We start from the raw sequence: 19,068 nt of genomic DNA, 5'->3' as shown, positions 1-19,068 counted from the left end.
ATTGATACAGCCACTATGGAGAACAGTATGGAGGTTCCTTAAAAAACTACAAATAGAACTACCATACGACCCAGCAATCCCACTACTGGGCATATACCCTGAGAAAACCATAATTCACAAAGAGTCATGTACCAAAATGTTCATTGCAGCTCTATTTACTATAGCCAGGAGATGGAAGCAACCTAAGTGTCCATCAACAGATGAATGGATAAAGTGTGTTTAGTTTTTTAAGAAACTGCCCAACTGTCTTCCAAAGTGGCTGTACCATTTTGCATTCCCACCAGCAATGAATTCGAGTTCCTGTTGCTCCACATCCTCATTGGCATTTAGCATTGTCAGTGTTCTGGATTTTGGACATTCTAATAGGTTTGTAGTATTATCTCATTGTTTTTTCAACTTGCATTTCCCTGATGACATATGATGTGGAGCATCTTTGCATATCCTTATTTGCTATCTGTAATCTTCTTTGGAGAGATGTCTGTTAAGGTCTTTGGCCCATTTTTAATTGAGTTGTTTGTTTTCTTATTATTGAGTTTTAAGAGTTCCTTATATAGTTTGGATAACAGTCCTCTATTAGATATACTTTTGGCAAATATTTTCTCACAGTCTGTGGCTTGTCTTCTCATTCTCTTGACATTGTCTTTTGCAGAGCAGATTTTTTTTAACTTTAATGAAGTCCGGGTTATGTCTTTCATGGATCATGCTTTTGGTGTTGTATCTAAAAACTCATCACCAAATCCAAGGGCATCTAGTTTTTTTCCCTATGTTATCTTCTAGGAGTTTCATAGTTTTGCATTTTACATTTAGGTCTCTGATCCATTTTGAGTTAATTTTTGTGAAGGGTGTAAGGTCTGTGTCTAGCTTTATTTTTTTTTTTCATGTGGATGTCTAGTTATTCCAGCATCATTTGTTGAAAAGACTATTTTTGCTCCATTTTATTGTCTTTGCTCCTTTGTCAAATGTCAGTTTGCCTATTCTTTGGCAATTCTTTTCCTATTCTTTGGCAATTTCAAACTGTCTTGATTATCATAGCTTTATAGCAAGTCTTGAAGTTGGGGAGTATCAGTTCTCCAACTTTGTTCTTCCCCTTCCATATTGTGTTGGCCATTCTGGGTCTTTTGCCTCTTCATATAAACATTAGAATCAGTTTGTTGATAGCCACAAAATAACTTGCTGGGAGTTTGATTGGCATTGCATTTAATCTATATATGAAGTTGGGAAGAACTGACATCATAACAATATTGAGTCTTCCAATCCATGAACAAGAAATATCTCTCCATTTATTTAGTTTTTATATTTCATTCATCAGAGTTTTGTAGTTTTCCTCATACAGATCTTGTACATATTTTGTTAGATTTTATACCCAAGTATTTCATTTTTGGAGATGCTAATGTAAATAGTATTATGTTTTTAATTGCAAATTCCACTTGTTCATTGCTGATATACAGTAAAGTGATTGACTTTTTTATATTAACCTGTACCCTGAAAACTTGTTATAATTGCTGATTAGTTCCAGGAGTTCTTTTTTTTTTTTGGTAGATTCTTTCAGATATTTTTATAACAATGATCATGTCATCTGTAAAAAAGACAGTTATATTTCTGCCTTCCCAATCTGTATACGTTTTGTTTCCTTTTTTTGCCTCGCTGTACTAGGTAGAACTTCCAGTATGATGCTGAAAATGGGTGGTGAGAGGGAACACCTTTGCCTTGTTCCTCATCTTAGTGGGAAAGCTTCGAGTTTCTCATCACTAAGTATGATGCTAGATGTAGGTTTTTTTGTAGATAGTCTTTAGGAAGTTGAGGAAGTTTTCCTCTATTTTTAGTTTACTATGAGGTTGTTTTATATTTTTATCATTAATGGGTGTTGGATTTTGTCAAATGCTTTTTCTGTATCTATTGATATCATCAGTAATTTTTATTTTTTAGTCTGTTGATGTGATGGATTACATTAATTTGTTTTAAATGTTGAACCAGCCTTGCATACCTGGGATAAATCCCTCTTGGTCATGGTGTATAATTCTCTTTAGACATTGTTGGATTTGATTTGCTAATACTTTGTTGAGAATTTTTGCATCTATGTACGTGAAAGATATTGGTCTGTAATTTTCTTGTTTTGTAATGTCTTTGGTTTTGGTATTAGTATAATGCTGGCCTCATTGTACGAGTTAAGAAGTATTTCCTCTGCTTCTACCCCTGGGAAGAAATTGTACAACATTGGTGTCATTTCTCCCTTGAAAGTTTGGTGGACTTCACCAGTGAACCTATCTGGGCCTGGTACTTTTTGTTTTGGAAGGTTATTAATTATTAATTCAATTTATTTAATAGATATAAGCTTATTCAGATTGTCTATTTCTTCTTGTGTTTGTTTTGGTAGCAAGTATCTTTTAAGAAAATGATCCCTTTAATCTAGGTAATCAAATTTGTGGGCATAAAGTTATTCATAGTATTCTTTTATTATCCTTTTTTTAAAAATATATAAATTTATTTATTTATTTATTTAGTTTTGGCTGCGTTGGGTCTTCGTTGCTGTTCACAGGCTTTCTCTAGTTGTGGCGAGCGGGGGCTACTCTTCGTTGCGGTGTGCGGGTTTCTCATTTTGGCAGCTTCTCTTGTTGTGGAGCATGGGCTCTAGGCGCCCAGGCTTCAGTAGTTGTGGTGCATGAGCTCAGTAGTTGTGGGTCGCGGGCTCTAGAGCGCGGGCTCTAGAGCGCAGGCTCAGTAGTTGTGGCGCGCGGGCTTAGTTGCTCTGTGGAATGTGGGATCTTCCCGGGCCAGGGCTTGAACCCATGTCTCTTGCATTGGCAGGCAGATTCTTAACCACCGTGCCACCAGGGAAGCCCTATTATCCTTTTAATGTCCATGTCATTTCTGATATTAGTAATTTGTGTTAACATTTTTTAATGGTTGCCTTAGAATTTACCATATACATTTACAACTAATCCAAGTTCACTTTCAAATAACAATATACCACTTCACAGGTTGTGTGAGTACCTTACAATAATAAAATAATCCTAATTTCTCCCTCCTGTCCCTTGTATCATTGTTGTCATTCATTTAACTTATATATAAGCAATGTAACCAAATACATTGTTGCTATTATTATTTTGAACAAATTTTTATGTGTTAGATCAATTAAGAATAAGAAAAACAGGGGCTTCCCTGGTGGCGCAGTGGTTGCGCGTCCGCCTGCCGATGCAGGGGAACCGGGTTCGCGCCCCGGTCTGGGAGAATCCCACATGCCGCGGAGCGGCTGGGCCCGTGAGCCATGGCCGCTGAGCCTGCGCGTCCGGAGCCTGTGCTCCGCAACGGGAGAGGCCACAACAGAGGGAGGCCCGCATAGCACCAAAAAAAAAAAAAAAAAAAAAAAAAACAGAAAGACAAATTTTTTATTTTACCTTTACTTATTCCTTCTTTGATGCTCTTCCTTTCTTTATGTATGTATGGGTTTCTGACCTTTATTATTTTTCTTCTTTCTGAAGAACTCCTTTTAACATTTCTTGCAAGGTGGGTCTATTGAAAACTAATTCCCTCAATTTTTGTTTGTCTGAGAAAGTCTATTTTTTCTTCACTTTGGAAAGATAATTTCACAGGGTAGAGAATTCTAAGTTGGTGTTTTGTTTGGTTTTTTTCCTCAACATTTTAAAATATATCACTCTGCTCTCTTCTTGCTTGCATGGTTTCTGAGCAGAAATCAAATGTGATTCTTAACTTTGTTCCTCTATAGGAAAGGTATTTTTTTCCTCTGGCTCCTATCAGGATTTTTTTCTTTATTTTTGATTTGCTGTAGTTTGAAAATGATATGCCGAGGTGTAGTGTTTTTTTTGGCATTTATCTTGCTTGGTGTTCTCTGAGCTTCCTGGATCTGTGGTTTGGTGTCTGACATTAATTTGGGAGATATTCTCAGTCATTATTGTTTCAAATATTTCTTCTTCTCCTTTCTCTTTTACTTTCCCTTCTGGTATTCTCATTATGTGTATGTTGTCCCACAGTCCTTGGTTATTCTGTTTTTTTTTTCGGTCTTAGTTTTCTTTGCTTTTCAGTTTGGGGGGTTTCTGTTGACATATCTTCAAGTCTAGAGATTCTTTCCTCAGCTGTGGCCATCCTACTAATAATCCCATTAAAGGCATACTTCATTTTTGTCAAAGTGTTTTTTATTTCTAGCATTTCCTTTTGCTTCTTTCTTAGGATTTCCATCTCTCTGCTGACATTGCCCATCTGTTCCTGCATACTGTCTACTTTATTCAATAGATCCCTTAGCATTATTAATCATAGTTGTTTTAAATCCCCTGTCTGATCATTCCAACATCCCTGCCATGTCTGGCTCTGACGCTTGCTCTGTCTCTTCAAATTGTGTTTCTTACCTTTTAATATGCCTACTAATTTTTTCTTGATAGCTGGACATGATGTACTGCATAAAAGGAACTGCTATAAGTAGGTCTGTAGTAATGTGGTGGTGAGGTGTGGGGGAAGGAGAAGTGTTCTAGAGTCCTATGATTAGCTCTCAGTCTTTTAGTGAGCCTATGCCTCTGGACTGTGAACTTCACAAGCGTTTCTCAGTTTTTTTTCCTCCCCCTTAGGTGGGACCAGATGACTAGAGCTGACTGGAGTTGGATAGTTCCTTTCCCCAGGTCAGTTAGGCTCTGATAATGCCCCAACCACTTAGGCTCTGGTTAACTAGTTTCTCCTGAGGGCAGGCCTTGTTAAGAACAGAATGCTCTCCTGGAATCATGAGGAGATTTTCCTATATTTATTATGAGAACATGTTTGAGCTCCTGGAGATGAAATTCACAAAAGTGTGGGGTCCTCCATGACTGGGTCCCCTGAAGTTTTTGACTCTCAGACTTGTTCATACTGAGCCTCCAGCAATTTGTCAGTTATGGTTCAGATTTTCCTACTCCAGCACTGATTCCCTTGGTGGTTTCTGTTCCCCACTTTCTGCTCTGGGAAGCCGTGGCTGTTTCTCCAAACTTGGGGACAGCAGCTTGTCCTGTGTCCTCATCTCTCTTTAGGATCCAATAAGAGTTTTTGACTTTTTTCAGTCTGTTCAATGTTTTACTTGTCTTTGGGACAGAGTAGCAATTTCTAAGCTCCTTATGTGGAAACCAGAAGTCCTGTCTCCAATTTTTTTTGTTTTGTTTTTCTTTCATATTGGTTTTGTGCATTTCCTTTTCAGTTTATTCATGGGTATTATTTACATACATTGCTGCTGTTCTTGTGATCTTTTTGTTGTGGTTGTTTATTGTATAATCTCACAGGTTAATGTTTGTGCCAGGTAACTTTATCAAATTTTATCAATTTTGTAATATAATCAGGTAATTTATATCTTCCATTTACTATATGTCTTATATTTTATTTTATATTAATTAATTAATTTTTTTGGCTGCACCACACGGCTTGTGAGATCTTAGTTCCCTGACCAGGGATTGAACCAGGGCCCTGGCAGTGAAAGTGCCAAGTCCTAACCACTGGATAGCTAAGGAGTTCCCTATCTTTATATTTTAAAAGAAAGCATATGCTATATGTTTAACAATGAATTTATATATTGAATATTCTATCGTATTACCCTATTACTAGGGTTTTTCTCTATGCTCTGAGTGCCATCATATGTTCGACCCATGAGGTACCAGTGGAATACACTGCTACCAAACATAAACAGTGAGTAATGTCCTAGCCATCCTGAGATGAGTAATTCTATAATGTGTGTTGTTTTCTCTGCTCTAGCTTCTCCTGGGATTTATTTTATAAATTTATTTATTTATTTTTGGCTGCGTTGGGTCTTCGTTGCTGTGCGCGGCCTTTCTCTAGTTGTGGCGAGTGGGGGCTACTCTTCATTGTGGTGTGCGGGTTTCTCATTGTGGTGGCTTCTCTTGTTGCAGAGCACGGGCTCTAGGTGTGCGGGCTTCAGTAGTTGTGGCATGTGGGCTCAGTAGTTGTGGCTCACGGGCTTAGTTGCTCTGTAGCATGTGGGATCTTCCCAGACCAGGTCTCAAACCCGTGTCCCCTGCATTGGCAGGTGAATTCTTAACCACTGCGCCACCAGGGAAGTACATCCTGGGATTTATTTTGAGTTCTGGTAAATAATTCTGACATGAATTGACTTCCAAAGTTATGGTACCATAGCACTCTACTTACTACAAAGGAAAAGGGTGAAGGACCAGGCACTAGGTTAGAATACAAATTTTCTGGCAACTTGTGATGTTTTTAAGGAAATGCTTTAGGAAGCAGAGGATAAAGAAGATTAGGGGATTGGTAGAAATCTTTTGACATTTTGAAGGACATCCTAAACATTGTTAGAAGCTGAGATGATTGGGCAATTGCTTAAGTACAATGCTTAAAATACTTCTCCATAGGAACTATAGGACTCTGTATAATTAAGTCCAGTTAGAGCTCTAATTTTTAGGAATGTATCCCCATGCTAAACTATGTGTGTATATATATATTTTTTAGTGGCTCTTTTTTTTTTTTTTTTTTTTTTTTTTTGCGGTACGCGGGCCTCTCACTGTTGTGGCCTCTCCCGTTGCGGAGCACAGGCTCCGGACGCGCAGGCTCAGCGGCCATGGCTCACTGGCCTAGCCGCTCTGCTGCATGTGGGATCTTCCCGGACCGGGGCACGAACCCGCGTCTCCTGCATCGGCAGGCAGAGTGTCAACCACTGCGCCCTGCATGTGGGATCTTCCCGGACCGGGGCACGAACCCGCGTCTCCTGCATCGGCAGGCAGAGTGTCAACCACTGCGCCACCAGGGAAGCCCTTGAGTGGCTCTTTATTAATCTCTCCTATTAGATCTAATGTGTTTTCCAGTTAATGCTCTTTATGGTAATCATAAACTTATAAATAATTTTTTATCACTTTCTTTCCACTATTTTTACCCTTTAATTTTATTTTCCAAGTGCATTGGCTAATTCCTTCCAATCCATATCTTTTTCATGAGTCTAATGAGTATGATTCTACATTAATCATACCGATGCAATTTGCTTGAGATAGCTCTTTACAAAATAGAACATATCCTCAACCCTATTTTATGAAGAGTTTCAACATCAGAAATTGTTTAATTGTTATCAAATGCTTTTCCAGCCCCTATAGGAGATACTATATGCCAATAAATTTATGAAAAATTGCTCAATCCCACTAGCCCTCAGGTAAGTGCAAATTAAAACCAAAATGAGACACCATTATATTCTACCTGAAATGCTAATATTAGTAAGGTTGACTATACTAAGTGTTGGTGAGGTGAGCAGCTTGAACTCTCAAATGCTGCTGATGAGGTTGTGAATTGGTATAATCATTTTGGGAAATTGTCTGCCATTATCTCTGAAATCTGATCATGCACATATCATAAAACCGAGAATTTTTACTACTAGGTATATAACCAAAATGAAATGCATAATAAGTTTATAATATTTTTATTCATAATTGAGTCAAACTGAAAAGCCATGTCCTTTAACAAATAATAAGATAGGTAAATAAATTGTCCTATATTTATACATTTACCTACTTAAAAAAAGACACGTTTTTTTTCTTTGACCTAATACGTTATGCTAATAATTTGCCTAATGTTGCCAGGTTCTTGCATTTTCTGGGGCATTCCTTACTGGTCATGGTGAATTGGTATTATTCATACTTTTCAGGCTGAAAATATTTTGGTTTCTTTCTTTCTTTTAGTTAGCTCTGAGGTATCTAAAGTTCTTATGTTTTCACGTCTTGTTACAATAACTTACATCAAGCTTGTGACATGAACTTGTGGATTTTAGCAAGTCAGGACCTTAGTATTCCAAAATTCCCTTTCCAGACAGAAACACTGAAATCCTTTGTCAAATTTACCTGAAACCTATTTCTCATTTCAACATTTACCCATTTAAGCTCTGAAACCAGTATTTTTCCCAGAGTGATTTAGTCACAGACTGAGAAAATCCTATGAGACTTATGTTAAATATGAAAATAAATGTATAGAAAATGGCCTACCAATGTCCTTCACTAAAAGCTATTCTATATCATAATTCCATTTCTTAAAATGCTTTTGTCTGCCACAGCTATAGGATTCTTAATGTGATAGAACACTGTCATAGGATACTCCTTTCACCTACATATTTTATCCTCTACTTTTATGAGTCATTCACCTATGAAGATGTCTCTTTTGATAAAATGCTCTGGATGAGATAAGGTGAACTAACTTGTACTCATTGTTACACTAAACCCCAAAAAATATACATAATAGTGTAAAAGTTAAGACTGTGTTAATTAATTCATTCAATAATTATTTACTGCCCTGCTTTTGTACTAAGTTCTGGGAAACTACTATATAACATCAAAATAGAATCGTGTTCAGGAATGACTTCTTAAAAAATCCAATGACTGAGGGTAGGCTATTTTGACTATAACAAGCAGATTCTTTTAACTGCATCAAGTAACAGGAGTTTTTTCCCCTTCTTTTTATTATGGATATGTGTATTAATAAGAAAGATCTCTCTCAGCGTTACCTAGGACTAACTGCTGTTTAGAATTCGAGGCTGCTCTAGGAATGTGGATATTTGTTTTGTCTGTTCAGTAGCCAAGTTTATGGGCCTTCTCTCTAGGGTTGAATGGTCCAGCTGGTGTGCACAACACCCGAGGTGCCTGTGTATCTGGGTTACATATGTGCAGAGACTTTGATTTCCCTCAGCTTTCAGGCAGGCTGGATACAGAGGAAGCCTCAAGCAAGTCAAGAGGCAGCCTCTATGTTTACCCTGGAGGAAGCCTGAATAGTATCCTCTCCATGTAAGGCGCAGGGCACTGCCTGGTATGTGGGTCAACTACTCTTTCAACCTCCTATCTCTCCTTTTTATTGTCTTTTCCTCTACCTTCCAACCTCATAGTTTTCCGAATAGATTCTCATTCCATCGCCATTGGGCAGGCTTCTTTTTCCAGGGGGCAAGTCAGTGGCTAGTGCCCGGCAGCTTAGAGTCCCTTGAAGGGGAAACTAGCAATCTGTTGAATATACCTAGCATTAAGCTGAGAAAAAGAATGGATGAAGCAAACACAATCTATTCATTTTCTCATTTTGACTTAACAACTGATGACAGGCAAGAATTAGACAGTTGGGTCCTAACTTTATGTACCATGTAGTACAATTTATTTGGTTCCTGATACAGATGTCTGAGATGAAATTGGTAGAGAAAGTTTGAAAAATGGATCGCATATATGTATTTCTGGAAATATTTAAAATATACACTAAATCAAATATTTGCCCTGATAGGCAAAGGAATCCGTGTGAAAATGAGAGCTGGTGTTGTTTGTGGAAAGGGCACTGAATGAAGCTGATAACATCTTGGCTCTCTCCTCAGCTCTGTTACTGATCACCATGTGACCTGAGGCCAGATATTGTACCTCACTGCACTTTAGTTTCCTCATGCCCAAATGATATGATAATACTTGCCATATCTCCCCCAAAGGGATGTTATGAAATGATAGGAAAGTGGTTTGAATACTTGAAAATGCTACAGGGCATTCTTATGATGTGGAAGAATGATCTTGGATTCAGGATGAAAGGATTAAGGCAATTTAAGATGAGTATGAAATTTGGGTCAACTGCTGAACTGAGGATTGTTGGCACTACAGTGGTTTTCTTTCTCAAATTTAACTATAATAGAGTATTATTAAGTTCTGGATTATTTCATATATGTAAGATTATTAAAATCTAGCTTTAAGGTGATTATGTTTGATCTCAAATGTAAGTAATTCAAGATTTCTTTAATATAACTTAAATAAGAGATAGGGACTAATATTTTTTTCTCAGCAGAACTCTATATTTATAATGGAAATCAGTGGGAAAATGGGCTTTATTTAAGGGAAGTTTCTGTACCACAACAATATTTTGGAATACATATTCCATTTTATGAATCATGCCAATGTCTAACTCTTATACAATCTACGTTCCAATTATGTAAGTAAAAAAATTCAACTGTCTAAGCACAATCTATCAACCTAACAATTTTAACTGAATCTCAGATGCTGAGACCATGTATTTAAAAATATAAAATTACTATATTTAATCAGTGATTATAATATGGAGGTCGGAGCCCTAAGCAATCATAAAAGTGAGATCTACGTGCTCTTTCATTCTCTTTTTTCCCCAATTCACAAGGAAAAAAAACTTACTGATTTTTATTTTACCAAGGTTATGAGCAGGTCCCAAACACTTAATGGATATTGTTTATCCTAGCCCAGACCAAATAAAATGTCATCCATCTCATTAAACAAGTACATTTCTCTTTTTTGTGGTAATTACAATCTCAGTAATGTATTTCTTTTTAAAAAATATTATTTATCTATTTTTAAAATTTTTTGCTGCATTGGGTCTTTGTTGCTGCACGTGGGATTTCTCTAGTTGTGGCGAGCGGGGGCCCCTCTTCGTTGCGGTGCGCGGCCTTCTCATTGCAGTGGCTTCTCTTGTTGCAGAGCACGGGTTCTAGGCGCGTGGGCTTCAGTAGTTGTGGCACACAGGCTCAGTAGTTGTGGCACACGGGCTTAGATGCTCCACGGCATGTGGGATCTTCCTGGAACAGGGCTCGAACATGTGTCCCCTGTATTGGCAGGTGGATTCTTAACCACTGTGCCACCAGGGAAGTCCCTCAGTAATATATTTCTGATTAATATAAATAGAAAACCATTAGTTGTAACTTATTCAGTTTGATACTCAAATATTTAAGAGCACGGGGTCTCTAGTGGACAGAAAATAATAAAAGGAATACTTGGTGGTACTAAATGTAGAACAAAGCAGGTAAATGAAATTTACTGTGTCTTGCTACTGTAAGTTATGTCTTATGAGTTTATGTTTAAGGTCTCTTTGTTACAAAATGAAACAGTAGATTTTTGTAAGGTCACTCCTCTGCTGTGGGCCTTACCTGGCTCCTGAGGAAGTATCAGGTGATAATCTGGGCTTGAAAAGGTTTGGCTCTGAGTATTTCATTGACCTTTGCTTTACAAATGAACTGAGACCCTGAGGCATCCTTCAGACCACTAGAGACTGAGACTTCATGGCTGAATCAGTTGGAAATTTGGTTTTTAAATAGGAAGAGACCAGCAAAACTTGTTAGTTGGCAGAGAGTAATCTAAAGGAGAGATTTAAAAAAAAAAATTAACGAATATTCAAATAGTGCTTACTAGGTACCAGGCTCTCCCAAGCTTTTTAGAAGAATTAACTCATTCAGTTTAATCCTCACAACAACCCTAATAGGCACTATGGTTATCTTCTTTAGCTGATGATAAAGAAATGAAGTTGAATTGGTGATTCCATCCAGTCAACTGTCTAAAGGTAGGTAAGGAAACCTCTTAGGTGCCAGACATCATGTTTAGCATTTTACACAGTAACCCGGTTTAATCCCATAGACTTGAAAGCTGGTATCACACCCACCATTTGAAGGCTGAGAAGAGAGGCTTGCAGAGGGTAGTGGCTTGGCATGAGTTTCAGTTGATAAAAGCCCTTGGTGGAATTATAAACTCAGGTGTTACAGGCTCCACAAAGCATAGTACTATCTCAAAGACAATGGAAGGCATGGATCTCTTGCTAAGAAGGTACCATATTTGCTGGCAGTCAAGTGGTGTTCAATACCGCTGCATCTGGAAATAACTGAGCAAATAATGGCAGTAGGGGGCATCCAGCCACTTTCTACATGATTAGCTGCAAAAGAAACAACTGCAAACACACATTGGAAAAATGCGATATAGCTAAGGACCAGCTAGTAGGAAAAAGTAGCTTTTGAACAAAGGGTAGTCCACGATCTAGGAGGTGCATTAAAGCAATTTGCCCATTGAAGCTGGTTGGTGCTGCAGCGCTCAAGGGCCTATTGGCTGCACAGAAGTCTTTTCCTCCCCGTCTGAACGGATACAGCTAAAGTAGGGCTACCCAGTGCTCACCTTCAGATGGGAAGGCAAGTCCTATTATAAGAGATATACATAGATCCGTATCACATCCTGACAGTATGTTTCTATAGGAAGTGCGGGATGGGAGGTTCCATTATTCCAGTACTGGAAAACACCTTGTTCCCGGAGCGTGTATTTTGGGAGGAACGCACACCACACCACAGAAGCTTCCTCCTCGAGATAAAGACACCGCATCTCTCATTATCGATCCCCAGAGTGGAACGTATCCAAGGCTCAAGACGCGTCCCTCAGCCCCCGGCAGCACTGGGAGCGCCGGGGTACCCGCGCGGGCGGGTACGGCGGTGACGCAGGAGGCGGCCAGGGCGCCGGTCCCGGCGCGGGGAGGAGGGGGCAGGTTGTTCGGCGCGGTGCGGCGCAGGCCAATCAGGAGGCGCGGTGTTTCGGACGAGGGGAGGGGAAGGGTGGGCGGGAGCCTCCAGGCTTCCTCGGGGCCGGCGCAGCGCCGCCTGCAGTTCCGAGCTAGCGCGTGGGGCCGCCGGGGGTCTCCGGTCCCGCCCGCGTGCCCGGTGTTCTTCCGCGGCTCTCCCGCCCTCGCAGGTCCGCCTCTTCTGCGACTCAGACGCGGCTCCGACGGCGTCTGGCCTCCCCGTCTTCGGACTCCTCGGCTCTGCCCGCCGCGCGAGTCGCCCCGCGGCTCTTCGCCTGGTGTCCGCGGGCCGTGCGGGGGCGGCGCCGGCGGGGCGCCTCACCCCGGGCGGGCGGCGGTAATGCTGCTGCGGTTGCCGCCCTTGCGGCCGGGCGGACAGCTGGCGGAGGCAGGAGCCGGAACCGGAGCGCCCTCGCCGCTGGCCGGGACGCCGCCCTCGCCTGCGCTCGGCTCCCGCGGCCGCCGCGGGACGCCGGGGCCCGGCGCGGCATGAGGAGGAGGCTGCGCGCTGGCGAGCGCCCAGCTCCTCAGCCCCTAGGGCCCCCGCGGGCCCCGGCGCGTTGAGCGCGCCGGCTGCGGCCCCGGCGCCCACGCTAGCCCCGCGCAGGCACGAGACCCCGCGGCCCCGAGGAGGCGGCGGCGCAGGCCTGCTAAGCGCAGACTGCCCGGACCTTGAGCGCAGGGGCTTCGCCACCTGGACCCCGGCGGGCGCGGGCAGCCGGAGCCGCGGGGGAGCCCGGCGTGCTGCAGTCGGGCGGCCCTCTCCGCAGGGGCGCCGCGGCGCGCAGCCCGCACCTCTTCCCACTTAAAGCCCCTCCTCCCGCCGCTACCTGGCGTATCGAACGCGGGTCCTCGCCCTTTCACGGCCTCCTCGGGTCATTTGGTCCCCGGGGCCCCCCGCCCTGCGTCCCCTCCCCCCTTCCCGCGCGTCCTCCCACTCTTCCCCTCCCCCGGCTCCCCCGCCTCTCATTCATTCCGTCTGCTCCCTCCTCTCTCCTTCCCGCTCTGGCCCCTCTATCCCAGATCCTCCCCGCGCGGACCCCGCTGCAGTCTCGGGGTTTTTAGCACATTCATGGAAGTTTAGGGCCTGGACGGTGCCCCCAAGTCCGCCTTGAGAGCGCAGCCCGAGCTGCCGGCCGGGAAGAGGAAGATGTCTGTGCTCAGGCGGATGATGCGGGTCTCCAATCGCTCCCTCCTCGCCTTCATCTTCTTCTTCTCCCTCTCCTCGTCTTGCCTCTACTTCATCTATGTGGCTCCGGGCATCGGTAAGCACCGAGACACACCCTCATTTCCCACGGTCACAGTGAAGGAAACGCAGCGTGTTACTTACGGGATTTGGAAGCTGTATAAACAGGGGCCCGGCAGAAAGCATTTTATTTGAAATGCGATTTCAGACCTGTCACATAAACTGCTTCGGGGCATGGCTTTGGCGTGTGAGTTTTGTCAGTGCACGTTTAAACAACTTAAAGACTGCGTTATATGGACAGAGCAAAATAAGGTGTGATGGCCCGAGATGCCCTGGTCGCTTTCTTGAGTATTCCTGACAGCTTTATCCTTTTAATATTAAGTTTTTAAGCTTAAACTTAGTAATCGTAATTTTATTCAGACACTCTCAGTTATATTAACTAGTTGTAAAAATACGATGGAGAAACCCACAGTAGGGAATGTGATTGAGTTCAAGACTGTACTGTTCTTGTGTTCTAGGTCGCTTTTTTAGAATGGGGTCAATGAACATTTGTGCCACACTTCAGGAATTTTTAGGCGATGAGTTGTCTAGTAAAAACAATGCTCCATTGTTTAGTGTGCTTGGGTCTGCTTTTCAAGGGTAGGTAGCCTCTGCTACCTGTTAGGATGAATTCTGAGATAAAATGATTAAATTAACAATTATGCAAGATAGTTCACAATTTTAACCTATTTACAATTTTTTTCTTTTGGTTTCTAGTCCAAAGTACACTTTTGTATAATCTGCTTGAATTAGCCTCTTTAGTAAACATCCTGGTTTCTCAGCCTCTCTGGTTGAAAAGGTGCCAGTGTGGCGTTCTCCTGACCGAAAAATCTGAACTTCATATGGATATTAAAACATTGTATTTCCAGAACTTTTCTGAGTTCTTCCAGGTTATTATGTATTTAATGTTAAATTAGTTAGTAACATTGTGCATCTCCTATAATTTCTTTTTAGACATTAGTACTTTTTTGAACCAGTACCATTTCTCCCCTGAGTGAGCTAAAAATATATGTATGGCCTCTTACAGAGTGAAAACACCTGCAGAATATTAAGATGGAATTATTATCAGGGCATTGTCTCACATGGTAGTAGATTATTTCAGTGGATTGCAGAGGGGGAGGGAAGAAACAGACCTCACCAAACCTCATCAAGACTGTTGTGTTTCCTAAAAATTATGTGACTTTTCTTGATTAAATTTTCAGGTTCAAGTAAGACGTATAAGCTCAGAATGATGCTTGAGAAGGCATAAATTGTCGAAACCTTGATATCCCGAAAGAGAGGTTTGGGGTTAAAGTTTGAAAAAAATATGAATATTTTAACATATTATTTTCTTTTAATGCAGTTCTTTTCTTTAGGCTAAATTGGATACCTCTTGAAGCCTGTAGTAGAAATGACAGTGATAGCTCAGTGGATTTGAGAGTAGTTAGCCAAAATAGTCAGCAAGCTTTTTCTTAAAATTCTCTGCCATTTTGGAAGTCTTATCAATTAACTTCTCATTCTACAGCAATTTTTACTTTCTTATGTAGCTCTTCAAAGGTTGGACATCTTTGGGGGATGTTATTTTATCAGATATTTTAACTTTGAGAGATTCTGGAGAAGTTTTTTTTTGCACTTAGATAACAATTTTCTTACTTTCTTGGTATTTTGAGTAACATATTAAAATTACGTTACTCCAGAAGCTAACCAAAGGAAATCAGAATTCCAGCTTTCACTTGATAGCCATTTATGTTATTGCATTAATATATTATCTATAGATTCTTAAAATTCAATTGATGTGAGATAGTAATATATCTTTCTTATTTCTATACTTAATGTTTGCCATAGAAAAATCACTGACACGGCATAAAAATTTTGGCAGTTGTCTTCTAGGCAATTAGGTTGACATGATTTAAACTACTCTGTTCTTTTGGGTCTTCTAATTTATAACTTAAAAAAATTGATTGAAGCCAGTAAGAAGAATGAAAACCAAAACTTGTGAAGTGTTAACAATTTGTTAAACTGAATCTGTTTCTCAAACTAGCATTATTTAGCAGCAAAAAACCCTCCTTACTTTTAATTATTGAGAAGCAGTTTTCCAAAAGTCAAATTTTTGCTTGAAAGCTTGAATTTTGTCATTGGTAACACATACTGTCAGTTTTTCTTGAAGCGTCAGGCTCATTTTGCTCTTTTTTGGGGAAATGTAGGTCAAATACAGAAGTCTAAATGACCATAGTTTTTCAGTTGTACCTTTAAGTAAAAATGATGTTCCGTGAAAAAAATGTAGCTAGTTCAGCTCACAATGCAATGATCTATTGCACAATTTGATTTTCAAGACAACCACAGTACTTTGGTATGCTGCAGAAATGCCTTATGCGTACTTCTCGTTTCATCACAGATTTCTTTTTTAAATTAATTTTTATTGGAGTATAGTTGATTTACAATGTTGTTTTACTTCTCAGTTATACATATATATTTATCCACTCTTTTTTAGATTCTTTTCCCATATAGGTCATTACAGAGTATTGAGTAGAGTTCCCTGTGCTGTACAGTAGGCTCTTATTATCTGTTTTATATATAGTAGTGTGTATGTGTCCATCCCAGTCTTCCAGTTTATCCCTCCCCCTGCTTCTCGCTTGGTAACCATAAGTTTTGTTTCCTACCTCTGTATCACAGATTTCTTATTAATGAGACATACCCCAAACTAATTAGGTTCTTATAACTAGTTTACATTAGATATACATAGAATCTTTTTGAAATAATTCATATTTTAGCCTGAATTACATCTTGGGGCAGAATTTTCTTATGACTAAAATACATGTTATGTAAGAGAGCATTTTTTAATTGATCTTAAAATAAATGTTTCAAATCTCTTCTGTTAAAAAATCCATATTGATCCTATCCACATCAACCTGTTTAGTAGACATCAATTGTATTTTCCTACATTTTTTGCCCAGAGACCTATTTTTGTCGTGTGTCTTCCCCCAGGCAGTCAGTCCTATCATTTTAGTTACTCTTGTTAGTCTCCTTCCTCAGTGTTCTCCTCTCCCTCTCTTCCTTCTGAGAAGATAGTACCACACAGTTGTAGACAGCAGAATATGTTTAGTTTCCAATGTTTTCTCATGTGGCTCAACAACTTTTTGACTCTTGGGATTTTAATCTGCAATGAATTCCAGCAAACTCAAAACTCATTATTTTAAGAATAATTTGAGGGCTTCCCTGGTGGCGCAGTGGTTGAGAGTCCGCCTGCCGATGCAGGGGACACGGGTTTGTGCCCCGGTCCGGGAGGATCCCACATGCCGCGGAGCGGCTGGGCCCGTGAGCCATGACCGCTGAGCCTGCACGTCCGGAGCCTGTGCTCCGCAACGGGAGAGGCCACAGCAGTGAGAGGCCCCAGCAGTGAGAGGCCCGTGTACCGCAAAAAAAAAAAATAATTTGAAACACTTTCCTTGAAATTTCTAATTCATTCAAGAAACACAGGAACTTTCTTTATATTAGGAACTTTAGTACTAAGGGAAATTGGTCTGCAGACCACCCTCCACCCTGGAAATCCATGGACACATTGCTCTAGCCCACCCAGTAGAGGCTGGTGTCCTGAATTTTTTCTCATTCTCGTTCTACTTTTGTGCATGAATGCAAAAAGGTGAGTGCAGTCTTCCCCTAAGGTCTTGCCTTGGCTGAATTGAAAATGTGTGAAAATTGAAAATAGTGTGAAACTGTTTTCAGTATAACACAACATAGTCATTTATCTGCTGTTGTATCAAAGGAGTAGGTGAACTGACTTATAGATTCATTCAGCAAACACGAATAGAGCACCTCAGATAGGCTAGACATTGTTTGAGGAAAATAGATGTCCAACACAGAGTTCCTTCCCTCACACAATGGGATGAGCTCCATGAAAGGGCTGCCTCGGGTCCTCAGAAAGCATGCCGTGGGGAGTGAGGTCTGGTTAAGGATTTCCAGAGGTGATGGATAGGGTTTATCTGGACTGAGCAAAGGGACTCTAGTCAGAGGGAACAGCATGCGCAAAGGTAGGTTCCAGAAAATAGGAGTATTTCCATCTGGCTACCATCTAGGGCGTGGGTTGGTAGATGGGCCACATTGGGAAGAGTCTCGGGTCTCCCCTGCCCAGCCTCGTGTTCTGGCACTTGGGGTCCCTGAACTTCCTGGCGGAGAGAAACTGGCCGTGAGCCATGACCGCTGAGCCTGCACGTCCGGAGCCTGTGCTCCGCAACGGGAGAGGCCACAGCAGTGAGAGGCCCCAGCAGTGAGAGGCCCGTGTACCGCAAAAAAAAAAAATAATTTGAAACACTTTCCTTGAAATTTCTAATTCATTCAAGAAACACAGGAACTTTCTTTATATTAGGAACTTTAGTACTAAGGGAAATTGGTCTGCAGACCACCCTCCACCCTGGAAATCCATGGACACATTGCTCTAGCCCACCCAGTAGAGGCTGGTGTCCTGAATTTTTTCTCATTCTCGTTCTACTTTTGTGCATGAATGCAAAAAGGTGAGTGCAGTCTTCCCCTAAGGTCTTGCCTTGGCTGAATTGAAAATGTGTGAAAATTGAAAATAGTGTGAAACTGTTTTCAGTATAACACAACATAGTCATTTATCTGCTGTTGTATCAAAGGAGTAGGTGAACTGACTTATAGATTCATTCAGCAAACACGAATAGAGCACCTCAGATAGGCTAGACATTGTTTGAGGAAAATAGATGTCCAACACAGAGTTCCTTCCCTCACACAATGGGATGAGCTCCATGAAAGGGCTGCCTCGGGTCCTCAGAAAGCATGCCGTGGGGAGTGAGGTCTGGTTAAGGATTTCCAGAGGTGATGGATAGGGTTTATCTGGACTGAGCAAAGGGACTCTAGTCAGAGGGAACAGCATGCGCAAAGGTAGGTTCCAGAAAATAGGAGTATTTCCATCTGGCTACCATCTAGGGCGTGGGTTGGTAGATGGGCCACATTGGGAAGAGTCTCGGGTCTCCCCTGCCCAGCCTCGTGTTCTGGCACTTGGGGTCCCTGAACTTCCTGGCGGAGAGAAACTGGCCTTGGTTCACACAGCTTTATTAAAGCTGTCTGTGGTTAAGAAAGAAGTTGATGAGCCTTTAATCAGCCGGGCAGTATTGTAGGGGAGATTGCACAGCTCCCCTGGGAGTGGGAGATTTCACTGTCCATTTGACTCACCGATGGTCCTGACCTTTGCTAGACTCGCTTTCAGGCTGTTTTGTTCTTTGTGTAGAGGTGGAGTCCGGTTGGGCCACTTTGGTGTGAATTCCTGTGGGCCCGTTGAGGAATCACCTGGCCATGTGCTTTGCTTTTTTGGGTCTCAAGGAGGTTGGTGCCCTGCTGGGTCAGGTGGAGCTGGGGATAGGTGGGCAGGGTGTGGGGGTATGTTGTGGGAGCATGTGGCTTAGTAGGTCCTTGCTCAAAGTCCCCCCGACGTTTTGGCTGGGTTTCAGAGAGTAGATTGTTAGTTGCCTGCAGCTTTCTTTCTTTCTTTTTTTTTTTTTTTTTTTTTTTGCGGTAGGCGGGCCTCTCACTGTTGTGGCCTCTCCCATTGTGGAGCACAGGCTCCG

General features: G+C 41.6%; 1 protein-coding gene and 1 long non-coding RNA gene across 5 annotated transcripts in view; one reads left to right on the top strand and one right to left on the bottom strand.

Annotated features, from left to right (window-relative positions):
* Window positions 1–9,991: 9,991 nt before the first annotated feature.
* LOC114484438 (uncharacterized) lies at window positions 9,992–12,228 on the bottom strand. 2 transcript variants are annotated; one of them, XR_008615969.1, is made up of 3 exons: window positions 11,892–12,228; window positions 10,880–11,086; window positions 9,992–10,620 (listed from the first exon to the last, which is right to left on the bottom strand). It is a non-coding gene; the product is annotated as an uncharacterized lncRNA (long non-coding RNA). The 2 variants fall into 2 exon arrangements; XR_008615968.1 differs by lacking the exon at window positions 11,892–12,228 and adding an exon at window positions 11,389–11,830.
* An 801-nt stretch (window positions 12,229–13,029) lies between these two features.
* B4GALT6 (beta-1,4-galactosyltransferase 6) overlaps window positions 13,030–19,068 on the top strand; it is a 68,055-nt gene continuing 62,016 nt past the window's right edge. The window contains exon 1 of one of the 3 annotated variants that reach the window (XM_007130543.4): window positions 13,030–13,550. In XM_007130543.4, the coding sequence (XP_007130605.2) occupies window positions 13,436–13,550 (115 nt within the window). In that variant the 5' untranslated portion in view covers window positions 13,030–13,435. The remainder of the gene's footprint in view (window positions 13,551–19,068) is intronic. The other 2 variants (XM_007130542.4, XM_055080496.1) reach the window with 2 other exon arrangements.

Source organism: Physeter macrocephalus, chromosome 19 (genome assembly GCF_002837175.3).
Source record: "Physeter macrocephalus isolate SW-GA chromosome 19, ASM283717v5, whole genome shotgun sequence".
NCBI classification, from domain to species: Eukaryota; Metazoa; Chordata; class Mammalia; order Artiodactyla; family Physeteridae; genus Physeter; species Physeter macrocephalus.
This window is presented reverse-complemented; position numbering and strand designations above follow the sequence as displayed.